At 46.0% G+C, this 14,727-nt stretch overlaps 1 protein-coding gene across 3 annotated transcripts in view; it reads left to right on the top strand.

Annotated features, from left to right (window-relative positions):
* Slc23a2 (solute carrier family 23 member 2) overlaps window positions 1-14,727 on the top strand; it is a 98,808-nt gene that overhangs the window by 61,684 nt on the left and 22,397 nt on the right. For all 3 annotated transcript variants that reach the window (XM_036183559.1, XM_036183558.1, XM_036183560.1), the window contains exons 6-8: window positions 10,567-10,655; window positions 11,573-11,637; window positions 12,778-12,959. In XM_036183559.1, coding sequence (XP_036039452.1) covers window positions 10,567-10,655; window positions 11,573-11,637; window positions 12,778-12,959 — 336 coding nt within the window. The remainder of the gene's footprint in view (window positions 1-10,566; window positions 10,656-11,572; window positions 11,638-12,777; window positions 12,960-14,727) is intronic.

Raw genomic sequence — 14,727 nt, 5'->3', positions numbered from 1 at the left:
GGTGTGGAGCTGAGCCAGGAAATACAGGAGGCCATGCTCCTAGCGTCTGCTCTCTTTTCCATGTTGAACCCTATTCACAGCACAGCCTCCTACTTGCCAAGGCTCTGCTGCTTGTCCTCAGAGTAAAGTCTGGATCTCTCTTTATCCATTGGGAGACAGGGCAAAGAGGGCTTGCTTTTCCCTGCTAGGAAGCGGCAGCTAGGGGGACAGTGAGTAGCAGGCACCTGTGACCTGTATTCTAATGTGCCAGAATCAGTCCTGACGGCTCTCAAAGGCCACCCTACCAGGGGACAGTTAGCAACTGGAGTGTCTGGTTGCAGTATAGGTGGAGTGGAGAGGCAAATGGCGGTTCCATTGCAGGTCTGCTATCGGAGGGAAGCCGTCTACACATGGCCATGCGGCTGGCAAGCTGTGGGTTCTTAGATCCTCTTAGACAATCTGCAGCTCCTATACTGAGCAGAAGGGTTGGAAGTGTTCTCTCCAGAGGCCCAGGAGAGAGGAGCAGGGGTGTCATTGATATGCTAGGGGAGGAGATGAACCCAGGCCTTTCACAAAGCATTCAAGCTGGGGAGTTAAATGTGGCGGTAGTGACACTGGTGCTCTGTGTTATAGTTAAGACTCTGGCCACGGGTCTGGATTGGGTGGAGCAGCTTTTGTTGGCTGTACCTTGTACACAGGGCATGGCACTGTGGGGAAATACTTTTCCTAAACTTCTGACTTGACCTATGGTTGTTAGAGTTGCTGACATGGAGAGGACATGTGGCTCTGTCTGCCTGTGTAAGCTGCATCCTCATGTGTCAGAGGCCAGGCCAGGTGAACAGACTTACGTAAGATGACACAGCCAGTGGACCTCAAAGAAGTGCTTTTGGTCTTGAGGGTACCCTTTGTGCCCATTGTTCAGGCATCAGCCCACGGAGAACAATGTTGATCAGGGCAGTTCATCTCTCTTTTCCCCTGAAATAGCAGTCAGCCAAGAAAGAACTAGAGAGGGTGCTGCCACTTGCCCACTTAGGGACTGGAAATAAGGAGCTGTGCGTAAGCATGGAGTTCAGTTTGCTCATGAGGCTTTATGTGCCCTGTGGGGTGAAGGGTAGTAGGCCCCTTTTCACTGTATGTGGTGTGGCCACATGCTTGGTGGTTTATCAGGAGGCCGATGTCCCATCTGAGAACCAGGCAATGAGTACACACCGTCCAGGAGAGTGGGTGCTGTGTTATCATGCTGGGCCTGGGCTGTGGGATTCTGTGGCTCTTGAGGTCTGGGTGGTATCCACCCTTGACCTTTGAAAAGAAGAAAAGTACTGACAGCCTCATAGATATCTAGGGACTTATCTGTAGAAGGCACAAGTGACTCAAAGTGGCAAGCAGATAGGACCATGATGGTGTTCATACCCCAGAACATTGTATAGGGCCTTCTGTGGTGTCTTGCCTGTGACTTGAGGAGCTGGTCATGGTAGAGGTACGTCCCAGAGCTGTGGGTTTTGGCCCAGGAGGCTGAGAGAGCACCTTGGCAGGGGCAAAAGCAAAAGGAGCAACCTAGGACCCTGTACAGGGCTCCTCTCCCTAGGCCGGGCCAGGGCGTGGCTGAGCACTAGGACCCTGCACTGGTCAGGTTATACTGAAGGCCTTAGCTTGCAGCATGTGACCAAAGAGAAGTAGAGGGACCTACCCTCTCGGCCTTAGGGCCCTAGGCAGCTGTCTCCTTTGGGCAGGTGCAAGGAAAGTAACTGCCTCCAGTGTCCCGGATGACAGTGTCTGCCTTTGTCTTAGTCACCTAGTATGTTTTTGCAGATTATTTTGGGCAGTTGTAGAGTGTAACTGAGATGGACATCCTTTTGGTTCTGTTAGATAGCAATGTGGACCATCACCAGTGCTGAGACCGACCATCTCAGTAGGCATTTAAAAATTCCTGTTTGAAATAAGATCAAATAAAGCAGTCCACACAAAGGAAATGCAAAACTGGACGTTGGAGGATGGAGCCACGCGCTAGGCTGTTCCCGTCTCTCTGCTTTGCTCTACTAGTCATTTTTTGGGCTTCCCATAGCAGAAGTTTTTCATGTTAAGCTTTTGTGGTTTCTTGACAGGTTCTCAGAATTTCCCAACTCTGGTGGTTATCTGTGTTGGTCATAGGTTCTATATGTACGTGTGTTTTCCTGCCATTCGTTGGCGCCCATGTTTCCATCCCTGGGCAGCTAAGGTATAAGCCCTGCCTCTGAGGGTGGGCCTTTTATTCTACAGAAGCTAGAGAGCAGTGAAGAGGAGCAGTCTGTGGTTAGGTCCTGCCCCCTTCCTCTCTGCTGCTGCCGTGAAAACCTGTCTTTATCTTGTTCATAAAATAGAATTCAGGAAAGGTGATGCACGCTTTTAATCCTAGCTCTCAGGAGGCAGAGGCAGGTGGATTGCTTTGAGCTTGAGGCCAACCTGGTCTATATAGAGAATTCTAGGGCAGCCAGTACTGCATAGCAAGGCCCTGTCTCCAAAAATGAAGGAAGCTAAAATTGATCTTTGAGAGACAAAGAAGATGAAACAGATGTGTCCCTTCTCAGACCTGAAGCTAAGCACAGGGTAGCAGCCTCTTTGGGGCGCCTGCTGTCCCCACAGTGACCTGCCCTCCGGGCTGTAGGGAATGTGGTACAATGCTGCTGTAGGTCTTCCTTCCTTACTTTGTTTCCGTGCCTTTGGGGACCACCATCTTTTCCCCTGGGGATGTGAATCCCACCCTCACCTGTGGGGCTTCAGTGGCTGTTCTGCCCCCTAGAATGTCAGTCTGTTGGGTGAGGTGATTTGTAGGATGCCTCCTTCTCTTCCCTCTCCTCCCTCACCCTGGCTTTTCCCTTGGCCTCTGCTCTCATTGCTTCTCTCCTGTGATGGAGACTGACGAGTTCTCGCTCTGCTTGGTTGGTTTGTCAGTTTTAGTTGTCCCTGAGCTTGTTCCAAGAGCTGCTGCCAACCCTTTTAAATCTCCCTGTCTTGGGGGTAGGGTTACTCAGAGTCTCCCTAACCCACAGCCAGCCAGCCTGCAGTGGCCGCCACCTCTACACAGACACCCTGAGTTAGTGTGGAGAGAGGTTCTCTGAAGCTCCCTGCTTCCCTGCCTTACTGATTCTTCTCATGGCTGTGGCTAGGGGAGAGAGAACCCACTGCTCTAGAGGATTCCTCAAGCCTGCTCACTCCGTCGTCCCCAATAGTGTAAGAGTATAGGTAGCTAGGGGCTACCACAGGAGCCTCTTGTGGTCAGGCACAAACCTACTTAGGCACATAGGAGGAGAGTCCTTTGCTGAGAGCCACTGAATCTAGTTAAGTATCTGGTTTAGCCACTGTCCATAGGAGAAAGTCTCATGCCTTCTGTTTTATTAGCATCTTGTGGCCAAGGGGTGTGTGTGTGTGTGTGTGTGTGTGTGTGTGTGTGTATGAGACTCACTAAGGGCAGTACACTTCTGGGTCTTACATCTGGGGACATTGAACATACATATTGTCGGAGTGCATAGTGGTTATTTATCTAGGGAGGTTGAAAGTTTTCCCAAGTGTCTTCACCCCTGAGGGGTCTTGTGTTTGTTTTAGTTTTTGTGAACCAGTTGAAAATAAGATTGCAGATAGCGTGATGGCCCACCATAAACTGTCATAGGGAAGATAGTCTCTGAGTAACCATAACACCATATATCAATGAGAAAATAATTATTCTGTCATATCATCTAATATGCAGTCCACATTTAATTTCCCCAGTTGTCCCTAAAATATGTGTTGTAACTGTTCCCCAAGCCTCTCTAAGCCATGGTCCAATTAAGCTCATATTGCTTTACTTGCTACGTCTCTGATCTCTTACCTCCCTATATCATCTTTTTAGAGTCCAGAGCAGGTGTCTCATCGACTCGTGACCCCAGTTTGTCTGGTTGTGTTCTCTGGTGCTGTTTAATTTGCTGCACACTCTTATTTGTTGTGAACTGGGAGATGGGGCCAGAGACATGGGTGATTCAGGGTGAATGTTTCACCAGAACTCCTTTGTTGGTGATATTAGGCCCTTTGTATTCTGCCATGCCAAGTAGCATGTAAGAGCTGGTTGTAGAGTTTTCCCCCAAGTAAAGTTCACTAAGGAAGCATTTTAAGTAGTACAGTAAATGAGAGACCAGTGCAAACCTGGAGAGAAATGACCTCGAAAGACATCATTTCTGGTCAGCTTCACTGGAGCTATCGACTTAGTGGCCTGGGTCTCTTTGTCCCACTTACAGCCATGGGGCTTTGGCCAGGCTGCCTAGCTTCTCAAAGAGCATTCCCTCTGATGTAAAATAATAATAAGCATGTATTGAGTGTTATGCAAGGTAGTGCCTGCCCCTGCTGGTTCTTTGAGCTGTCATTATTAGCTGAGCTCTGGGAAGGAGACAGAAGCCTGGTGGAGTAGCATGTCCCTGATGAATGTTACAGGAGTGGGTGTGCACCTGGTCACACAGGCGTATCCTGACTTGGGTGGGACAGAGGCCATTTGACCCAGCTCCTCCTGAGGCCTGAGCTCCTCCTGCCTCAGTTGCATGTTTTCTGTGGCTGGGGTGCTGGCCGTGACCTGAGACTGCTCTTGTGTGTTGTTTTTAAATCGTCAAGGTGTCAGGATTAAGCTTTGTGTGGCTTTAGAAAAGTTTCTTCTCCTCTCGGTATATTTGATTGTTTTCAAGACAGAGTTTCTTTGTGTAGCCCTGGATGTCCTGGAACTAGCTCTGTAGACCAGGCTGGCCTCTGCCTTCTGAGTGCTGGGATTGAAAGAGTGAGCCACCACCACCCACCTCTCTATACCTTTCTTATTTGACTGTCTGATCCTGTGAGCCTGGCACATTCCCCGTGCCACAGATTGCCCATTCTCTTCCTCATCCTCCGTACCTCTCACCTCTGCTGGTGACTGACAAAGTAGGAGGAAACAGTTCTCACCAAATGTTGGAGCAAAGTAGCTCCTTCCACTTTTTACGACTCCAGGACCACTCTACAGCAGCAGTTCTTACAGTACTTAAGCAATGTTATCTTCCCATATATTCCCCCAAAGAAGTGATAGGCATGGTTTTCTTTTTAAAGATTGATTTATTCATGTGTTTTATGTATATGAATGCTCTGTCTTGCACATCAAAAGAAAGCATTAGCTCCCATTACAGACGGTTGTGAGCCACCATGTGGTTGCTGGGAATTGAACCCAGGACCTCTGGAAGAGCAGTCAAGTACTCTTAACTACTGAGCCATCTCTCCTGAGAGACATGCTTTTTAAAAAGTTCTCTTTGCTAGGTGTCATGGTACATACCTTTAAGGTAGATATAACTCTCTGTGAGTTTGAGGCCAGCTTAGTCTACATGGTGAGTTCCAGCCCAGCCAAGGCTACACAGTGAGACCTCTTCTCAAAAATAGATAAAATAAAACAAATAAATAGATAACCATTATCTAATGAGTAATTGTATTAACATCTATTCATATTAACATACAATAAAACGTGCCTTTTCTAAAATATGTAACCAGGTGAGTTTTCCAGTGTGTACAGTCTCATAGCCACCATTGCAGTCACCAGAGAACCATGCCATATCCTGCCGCCTTGTGTCTGGCGTCATTTTATGCTAACAGACTGGAATAGTCGGAAGGGAGATTATCCAAAGGAAAAGGAGTGATCTGATATGTGTTAAGGTTCCAGAGATGCTGGTTGGGCTGGGAGTGTTACCTTCCTTGATTCTCTCCTGCTTCCTTAACCTCACTTCTGGTTACTCTAGAAACAGCAACACCACCTCAGCAAACAGTGAGCCCAGCAGTGTTCAGACCTCGTTTCCTCTAGCCGTTCTTTAGTATAATGGATTAGTGTTCTCTGAGCGGGTGGCTTGGAGTGGGGACTGAGAGGACACGTTGAACCTGGAACATCTCACACCAGAAAGCTCAGATGATAGCTGTGGGGAGGGCTCTAGAAAAGAAAAAGGAACCACCTTAAACAGGCCACTCTAGGCAGGCTTGGGCAACTTAATTATTAAGAACACGCATAGTAACAAGTTATAAAACTTTGAATGAAAAGAATTCATGTGCCTGCAGTGGTGTTCAGGAGAGAGAAAGGGGGGTTGAAGATACAGTGGAAACCAGGGAAACACTGATTACAAAGAATGTCAATTATAAACATAGGTGGAAAGTCAGGAGGCCAGCCTGGGCTACATAGCAAGATCCTGATTAAAAATCTTAAATTATTGATTGGTTAATTACCAGAGAATCATAATATCTAAACCTCATGGTAGAATGTAAAGTCAATGGCAATACCACACAGTCTAAGAATCACCTGGCAGATTGTTATTAGAGAGAAAACACTGTCACGTGATGAGATAAAGAACCACCACCTTAAGAAAGTACCTTCACCTAAAGGGCTATCCTGACTGATGGGTTCTGGTGGGACTCAGGAACTAGCAATTACTGAGCAGTCTCCTTGCCCGCATGCTTAGCATGTGGCACACAGGCTTGGATTGTACTGGCTGTGGGAAGAACTGTAAATGCTTTAGAAACTAGAGAAATATAATTATGCCTGAATATTAGATTACATTTTTGTTTTCATTTTTTTTCCCTTGGGAGATATAGAAGGTTCTAACTAATGCCTGTTCAAGTGTTTGAGTAAAATATTTTAGGTATGTAATCTGTTTTCCAGCAGCTGATTGGTTGATGAGTACATAACTGTAAATAACAGCGAAGTGTTACTAATCTACAAAAAGTTTTCTTTGGTACATCACTTGCTTTTCTTCAAAGACATCTAGTCCATACTTGGTGGTTGGGTGATCAGTGGTAAAACTTGGTTCCTTAGAGCCAACCAAGCCTATTTGATTCTCTTAAGGAGTACTATTTTTCAATTGTTCTGCAGTCCCAGTGATTCAGATCAAGGCTCATCTGGTATGGGAAGGTTTTGTACCAGGTTTGGTGGTTGTGGTGTTGAGGAAGAGCTGCTCTGCAGTGATGAATTCTGTCAGGGCAGACACGGTCGGCACCTTCATGGTGCTTCTGCAGAACACGGACCTTTTGAACTATGGTGTCCTCAGAGTGATTCATTCTCCTTCTGTACTGATTGCAAAGTTCTCTGCTCTGTTTTCAACCTAAACCAATGTTAAGAAAGCCTAACTTCTTAATTCCCTTTCCAAGCGTGTTTGTAAGTAGCTCCTTAAATTCTTTACTATTGGTCCTAGGAATAAGTTTGTGAATGAAAAGGCTGTGTCTTCCCATCAGGGAGTTACAGCTTCAGGACAGGATGGGCAGGCCAGTGTGGAAGGGAGCCATTAGAGGCTAAATGACTAGCAGGCACTGGCCATAACCACCTGAGTCAACACCAAAGGACTTGGAAGTCAGTTAGGCAAGGATCACACCTAGAGCTATGCCATGGCCTGTTGGATGGAACTCTATGACTTGCTTCAACCTTCATGTCTGAGAATAGCTTCTGGGTGACAGTTGCATGGCTCATTTCCCTCACAGTGATCTTTCAGAGCTTAATCCCCTGAGTTTTTTTTTTTTTTTTTTTTTTGCCTACAGATACCATGGGTTCCTTTTCACCTTCACTGTCCCTCTCTGGGCCTTCCCCTGAGGTTTAGTGTCTCTGTTCTTTGGGTGTCCTGTGGTCTCCATTTTACACCTCTTTTCTCTTTGCCTTGGTTCCTCATAGCCCCTTAGCATGTGACTCGGAGCCTCTCAATCTTTAAGATAAGCATAAGTGACAGGTGGCAGAGCCTCACAGCATCTCATCCTAGTCACATTGATAATCTTCTTAGGTGACCACAATTATTGTTTCCTTCACAGCAGAAGCTCCTCAGGACCCCAGGAAGCTTTTTCATCATACCTGCTTTCAGCTGTGCCTGTGTCGGACAGATGCTGGACACTTGACATCTGTCCTAACAGGAGATACATTAAGAAGTTGACGTGAATTGTCCACATAGTAAAAACAATCTTACATTCCCCAAATGTGAAAAATTTATTAATAAAAGTGTAGCATTCAAAGACTTCAGTATTTAGCTTTAGCACAGCATTAGCAGAAGGGATTAATGGTTTTGTCCCTTCATCTGGCACAGAGGTTCTCAACCTTCCCGATGTTTTCGACCCTTTATAGTTCCTCGTATTTTGGTGGGCACCAGCCATAATATTGTTTTTGTTGCTATTTCATAACTGTGTTTTTGCTGCCAGTATGAATTGTAATGTAAGTAAATATATGATATGCAGGATGGTCTTAGGTGACCCCTGTGAAAGGGTTGATGCCCCTTTCCCAAGGGGTCTGGACCCACAGATTGAAAACCACTGATCTAGCTCAAGGGACTTGGGGTTAAGGAGGTTTGACAGGCTCAGCTGCACCTTGAAGTGATGATTCAGGAATGCAGATGTGAGGCTGGAAAGATGCTGAACAATTAAGAGTTCAACTTTAAGACTTCATGATCCTCTTCCAGAGGATCCAGGTTCAGCTCTCAGCTACCATGTCAGGTGGCTCACAACCACCTGTAACTACATGTACAGAGACACATAAATAAAGATTCTGAATTGCGCCCCCACCCCCGCCCTGCCGCCCCAGGAATCAGAAGCTGTGCTGTGGACACAGACGAACAGAGCATTGACTGATTTCATTATGTTCTCATGCCAGGTTCAGTCTTTTCCTTGGGAAATACTCCCCCTACCCATTCATTGTTCATGCGCTTTTGTAGCATTTCCTGAGAATTTAGTGTTGTCTCTGATTTGTGGCCACAGTTTAGAGCCCACAGTAAATCACGTGTTATTACCAACCTGTGCAGACAGGCATCTGGCTGAAAATGGTGAGCCTACGAGGCCAGCATAAGCAGCTCTTAGAGCCCGTCTGAGGAGATTTTATTCTAGTATCACCTGCTCAGTGAACGAGGTTCTCTGCAGCCTCACTCTTAGGACCTTTTTGGTCTTAGCTAAAATGCTCACCACAGTGCTGAGATCAGGTTCAGACTGAGGTTTGATGCAGGAGTGGAACTCAGAGGTAGCCTTGACTGTCACTTCCCAGGAATAGCCAACAAATGTGATGGTCAAGATTTCTAAGTGCGGTTCAGCTGGACCCGCCGCCGCACACCCTTAACCCCAGCACTCAGGAGATAGAGGCAGACAGATCTTGGAGTTTGGGCCCAGCCTGCTCTACATAGTGCATTCTAGGCCAGCCAGGGCTACATCATGAGAACCCCACCACCACCAAGAATGTGAATGTATATGTGTGTGTATGTATATATTCAACTCAATGTACATGTTATGTTGCCCCAGGATGCCTTGCTTGAAGTCTGAAACTGTGGTAAAATAGGTGTTATTTGGACTGTTCAAGATGACATCCACTCCTAATGGCATACTAGCATCCCTTTAACCTTGCAATAAAGTCCTAAAATTTTGTGTGAGGCCTTTCCACAAGCCAATGGCTGTTTTCCCTTTGATGTACATTTCCACTAGAGGTGACCCTCACATTTACTGGCACTGTGCTCCAGACCCCTTTAGTCCAGTCATTATAGCCCTGTGAGTGGCTGGCAGGAAGGCCTCTGGCTATGTATACTGTGAGGCCCATCTCCACCTTGGAGTCCACACCCTACCTGCTCTTAACTAAAGTCACTGTGGTTAAAATGGCCAGGAGAGCATTTTTGACAGTGGAGTGTGTCAAAAAGGAACACACTGGGTTCTGGGATGGCTCAGCAGCCAGATGTTCTTTGGCCAGGGCTACTTGTCTTTCTGTGTGGTCTTCGTCTCTGGCACAGAACTTACCAGGAGGCTGCTGGGTCCCTACCTCATGAGCCAGGCCACTGACATGGCTGCCTAGGTCATCTAAGGAGGTATAACTGGCCTCACAGTCCTGCACACAGCAGGGGCAGAACTTATACTTTATTCTGAAATACTGTGAAAAATAGTGATTAAGTTCTCATGCTGTTAACTTAGCTCATACACTCTACATTTCTAATAAAAATAGCAAAATCTCTGATCTAATTATTTGCATTCAATTTGAGAATGTGGGCAGGAGATTTAATGGAAAGTTTACCAGGTTTCTGAACCCTTTAAAATGTGTTAGAGTACATATTTTATATGATTAAACAGATCATTTATTATCTGTACTCTCTTATTCTAATTTACAGCTTTCCTTCTGGATACATAGAGACCATTAATACAATTTTAATACCTGTCTTTTGTGACTAGGGCAGATTTTAACTCACAGGATGGAGCAGTGGAATAATGAGTAAGAATTTGAAAGGGAGGAGGAGGATCATGCACTGATGTTATTAGGGAGCCTGTGAGCTCAGCAGGAAAGAGGGAAGCCCAAATCCCCAGTTACCCACTATGGGGAGAGGAAACAGCAGGGACTGGTGTTGGGGTGTTAGCACTGACCACAGGGGTCCCCTGGAACTACTAGAGGCCAGAGCAGCAGGGGAGGGGGGTGGTTGGAGAAGCTGGTGGCCCCAACTCTGTGCTGTAGATCTTTACAGAGATTCTTTACAGGAGTGCCTGTGTTTACTCATGTGCTGCTTGTCTATGGAAAAGACTGTTAAGCTGTCAAATAGTGAACTACCTCGGTAGTTCCTGATGCCGTGATCATGGTTTTGGTCTCGTTTCTTTTAGGTTACCCCTGTTTCAGGCCAGTGCTTTTGCATTTTTGGCCCCTGCTCGAGCCATCCTGTCTTTAGATAAATGGAAATGTAACACCACAGGTAATTGCAGTTATTTCCACATATGTCATTGGGGTCCTTTAAAGCAGGTGGAAAGGGGGCCTGGACACCCTGCCAATAACAGTGTTCCTTCCTGTATTGAGCATAGAATGGCCCTTAGCAGCTTAGAACGCTCCAGTCTGTGGACCGTGCCTGTTTCTGTCTCTACATCCGTTCTTCATCCCTAACCCTAGGGCCAGCAAGGGCCAGAAATGACTTCATTTCTGTTTGCCAATGAAACTGATAACTATGGGGATAGGATGGAAAGATATTGCTGCTATTTTCCTGCCTCTCTCTTTCAGTGGATTTGATGACTTACATAATCACTCTGTCGCTGCATCAGCATCCCTTCTCTGAACCATCTTTGCTTTTTAAGGATCTGGCTACTGTGGATTTCTGCAAATGACTTTCATTCCCCTTCCTTACTGATTGCAAAGATCCTTATGGAACCTGAAAGCTCAAGGAATTTGAGGAAGTCAGTCCTGTTGTACTCTCAGAGTAGTTATATTTTGGGACTCTAGGAGCCAGGCTTTCCTGATTCCCTTGCCTTCCCTGCTCCATTGATTTTGATTTAGGAATCGGAAAAGGCCCTGCTTTATCTAGGTTTTCAAAACCTCAGCTCGCAGCCCTGCTGTTGGGCATTTCAGGTAGCTGCTTGCAAAGAGTGGTTTCTGTGAAGCTGGCACTGGCTGGTAACACCACTTCAGTCAGCCTTTGACACAGAGAAGCTCCTTCAGTGAGGACGTTTGGTTACTTAGTGTTTGGAGTCCAGCTCCAAGCATAAGCCCCACTCTACTGTCGGGGGTTGAGTCTTAGGAACTGATACTTAAAACAATGAAGACGTTATTGTTGGAATAAATATGTGCTAGGAAACATTCGTGCCACTCCAGAAAAACCTTCTTTTGTCTTTTGTTTTCAAGAGATTACAGTTGCCAATGGAACGGCAGAGCTGTTGGAGCACATCTGGCACCCCCGGATCCAGGAGGTAAAGGATAAGCACTTGCCACCTGCAGCTTCCTTGTGTTTCTTCTCTCCTTTGGTGCTGACTCTGCCCAAGAAACTGCAGTTGCTTTGATTAAGTTCCTTTTGTTTTCAACTACTAGAATGTTTATTTCCACTGCTGAGCTTCAGGCCATCCTGCTCATGTCCTGCAGTGCGATGAGTGAGTGAGGCTTGTTGGCTGACAGCAGAAGAGGTCTGACTGCTGTGTGTCTGTCTGTTGTCAGCTGTCTTGTTGCTGTGTTGGGATGTTGAAAACGGCCTGAGAAGAGAAAGCTCAGTGTGAGGGGCTTTGTCAATCTTGGTGGAGAGGTCATGGAACAGCTGGTCAGCCCATGGCAGCTGGGAAGAGAGCAAGGGATGCAGAGAGCCAGGGCAAGATAGAATTCCCAAGGACACATTTCAGTGTCCACTTCCTTCAGCTAAGGCCCCGTCTCTCAATAATGTCCTCATCTTATGAGCCATCCATTGACTATCTAATTGTCTCTGGAAGCTCCATGATGGGCACATCCAGAGGTGGCTTGACTAACATGGACATCTCAGCATAAGCAAGTTGGTAGTCATACCTATTTGTGAAAGAGGTAATTTTGGGGAGGTCAAAGTACATTTGAGCAGAATTCATTGGAGCTGTCCTCAGGTACAGAAAACCAGCTGATGAGTGTGTATATATTCATATTGTCACCGTAAAATTTTTAGACTTAGTACAAATGTCATTCTATGTGACAAAGACATTCTTTTAGAATTTCTGTCAGCAACTCTGTCCTTGAATGTCTTTCTGGGGCTTGGTCTTCTACAGCTGACTGTGTTGAAATAGCCTGCAGGGCCGAGTTGCAAATGTGCTTGTCTGAAAACTGGCAGATTTGTCCATCTCACCCTGCAGTTTTGCCCCCAGGCAGAGTTGTCCCCAGGACCCATTTCTGCAGCTAGCCTTACAGCGGCCATGCCACTTACTAGGCCTCAGTTAACTCCCCAGAAACCTTTTCTGTGGGCCCTAGGGACTGTCCCAGCTTTCATGCTGCTACAGGATATATTGACTGTTGCTGTGCAGAGATGTTAGTTGTGGTTGCAGGTAACGACATTCTGAGTGTTTGACTTCACTCTCAAATTCTGCCCTTTTTTCTTTCAGATCCAGGGAGCTATCATCATGTCCTCATTGATAGAAGTGGTCATCGGCCTCCTTGGCCTGCCTGGGGCTCTGCTGAGGTATATTGGACCCCTGACCATCACACCCACCGTGGCCCTCATTGGCCTCTCTGGTTTCCAGGCAGCAGGAGAGAGAGCAGGGAAGCACTGGGGCATTGCCATGCTGTAAGTGTTCTGAGAGAACTCCAGGGGTGGGGGCAGTTCTTATACTGTGTGGGACAGCCTTGTGGGATACTTGGAACAGTCAACTGCCTTGAGAAGAGAGAAAAATGTTCAGACACTTTAAGTTTCGTTCAGTTCATGTGAGGGCTAATTAAGTGATTTTTCTAGATCAGAGTTTGAGACATGAGAACAGTCACAGTATTCCAAAGGCAGGCAGCAGTGATGTGTGGCGAAGGGAGACTGTCAGATGTGGTCAAATGGTAGTTGTCCTTGCTCTTGCCTTTGGAAGTTATGCCCAGTCTTATGCCAGTGAGCTGTGCTGGGAAGCTGCATTGTTCAGATGAGACTGGCAGCTGAGAGCAGTTCCCAAAGGACCTTTGAGTGCTCGCCTGACCTCAGAGCTGTGTGCTCCAGTGGCAAGGCCACAGTCTCTCATGGACCTGTCTTCTTTCTGTGTAGAACACCAAATGCATTGATGATATCAGTTGGCATTGTATATCAATGAAGACATACAGGACTTTCATCTAGAAGACTGAGACTTCACGTTCTTTCTGTAATCTACAGAGTAGATGTAAGGATTATATCATAGGTTAATGCTTCCAAGAAGCTGTAATTTTACCAACTAGTAAAAATTTGAAAACTAAGAAGATTTCTAAGTTTTTGTTTTGGGAAATATTCCATATTTAATAATGTGCAGCATTTATTTTTTTTAAACCATGCCTCTGTGCTTTGTATAATATTTACATAGAAGGTCAAGACTGTGTTCTACATGTTTAACAACTGAAGAAACAGAAACACAGTGAGGCTGTGAGTCTTGCCATAGCCACACAGCTAGTCAGTCAGTGGCCAAGGTTATTTTCAAAGTCTATGTGGTATGACTGGAACTCAGTTCACACTCACTCCTATCTCTTATTTCGTACTTCACCAAAGGTCAGTCAAAACAGTCTTTATACAAGCAAGATGCCATTAAGGGATTTTAACTCAGTGCAATGTAGTAAGTACCAGAGAGGTGGCAATGTGTTTATAAAACATTAAAATTTAAGACTCATAACAAGAAGATTAGGGGGAAAAGATACAGGAGCTAAAAAAAATTTTATATACATAACTCCTAATCAGCAAAGAAATTGCTAATGATTTAGCAGGTAATAGTAGCAGTAACAGTAATGGAGAGATTAGAGTTGTCCTGGAGAGAATTCATGAGCTTTAAGAGAAATAAAGTACGTGTAACCTCTTCTCTCCAGTAGCCAGCAAACCATATGACCACAGTGGGGGAAGTAATAAAAGCAGAGAAAACAGATAAAAGTAATACCCAAAAGCCATCTGTCTGAGCTAAAAACCTTACAGGCCTGCTTCTGGTAAGGCTAAGTTGAGCAGAGAGTGTGCACATATGGAGGGTTCACTCCAGACCAGAGAGATAGATAACGAAAGCAGTGAAATTCTTCCAGAGAAATATAAATGGCAAAAAGGGACTCCTTGTACCTCATACTTCCCCTAGGAAATCCTCTTAGAAGCCCATGACATCCACAGGTGTGCTCTATGCAAAAGACATCCACACAAGCTTAGAGCCATCCCATAAACTCCGCAGCTAATTCTCCCATGTCCCTCTTCACTTGAAGTCTGGTTTTGAATGGGACACACTGACCTCCAGGCCATTTCCTCTGCTGCCTTTCTAGTTTTAGTGGTGGCACAGCCACACTCCCACTTTATCATGCTTACCCCTTTCCCACCTGCCACATGGAGCCAGAGCAAGTTCTGCATCTGTTTTCCTCTC

This window comes from Onychomys torridus, chromosome 4 (genome assembly GCF_903995425.1).
Source record: "Onychomys torridus chromosome 4, mOncTor1.1, whole genome shotgun sequence".
Classification (NCBI taxonomy): domain Eukaryota; kingdom Metazoa; phylum Chordata; class Mammalia; order Rodentia; family Cricetidae; genus Onychomys; species Onychomys torridus.
This window is presented reverse-complemented; position numbering and strand designations above follow the sequence as displayed.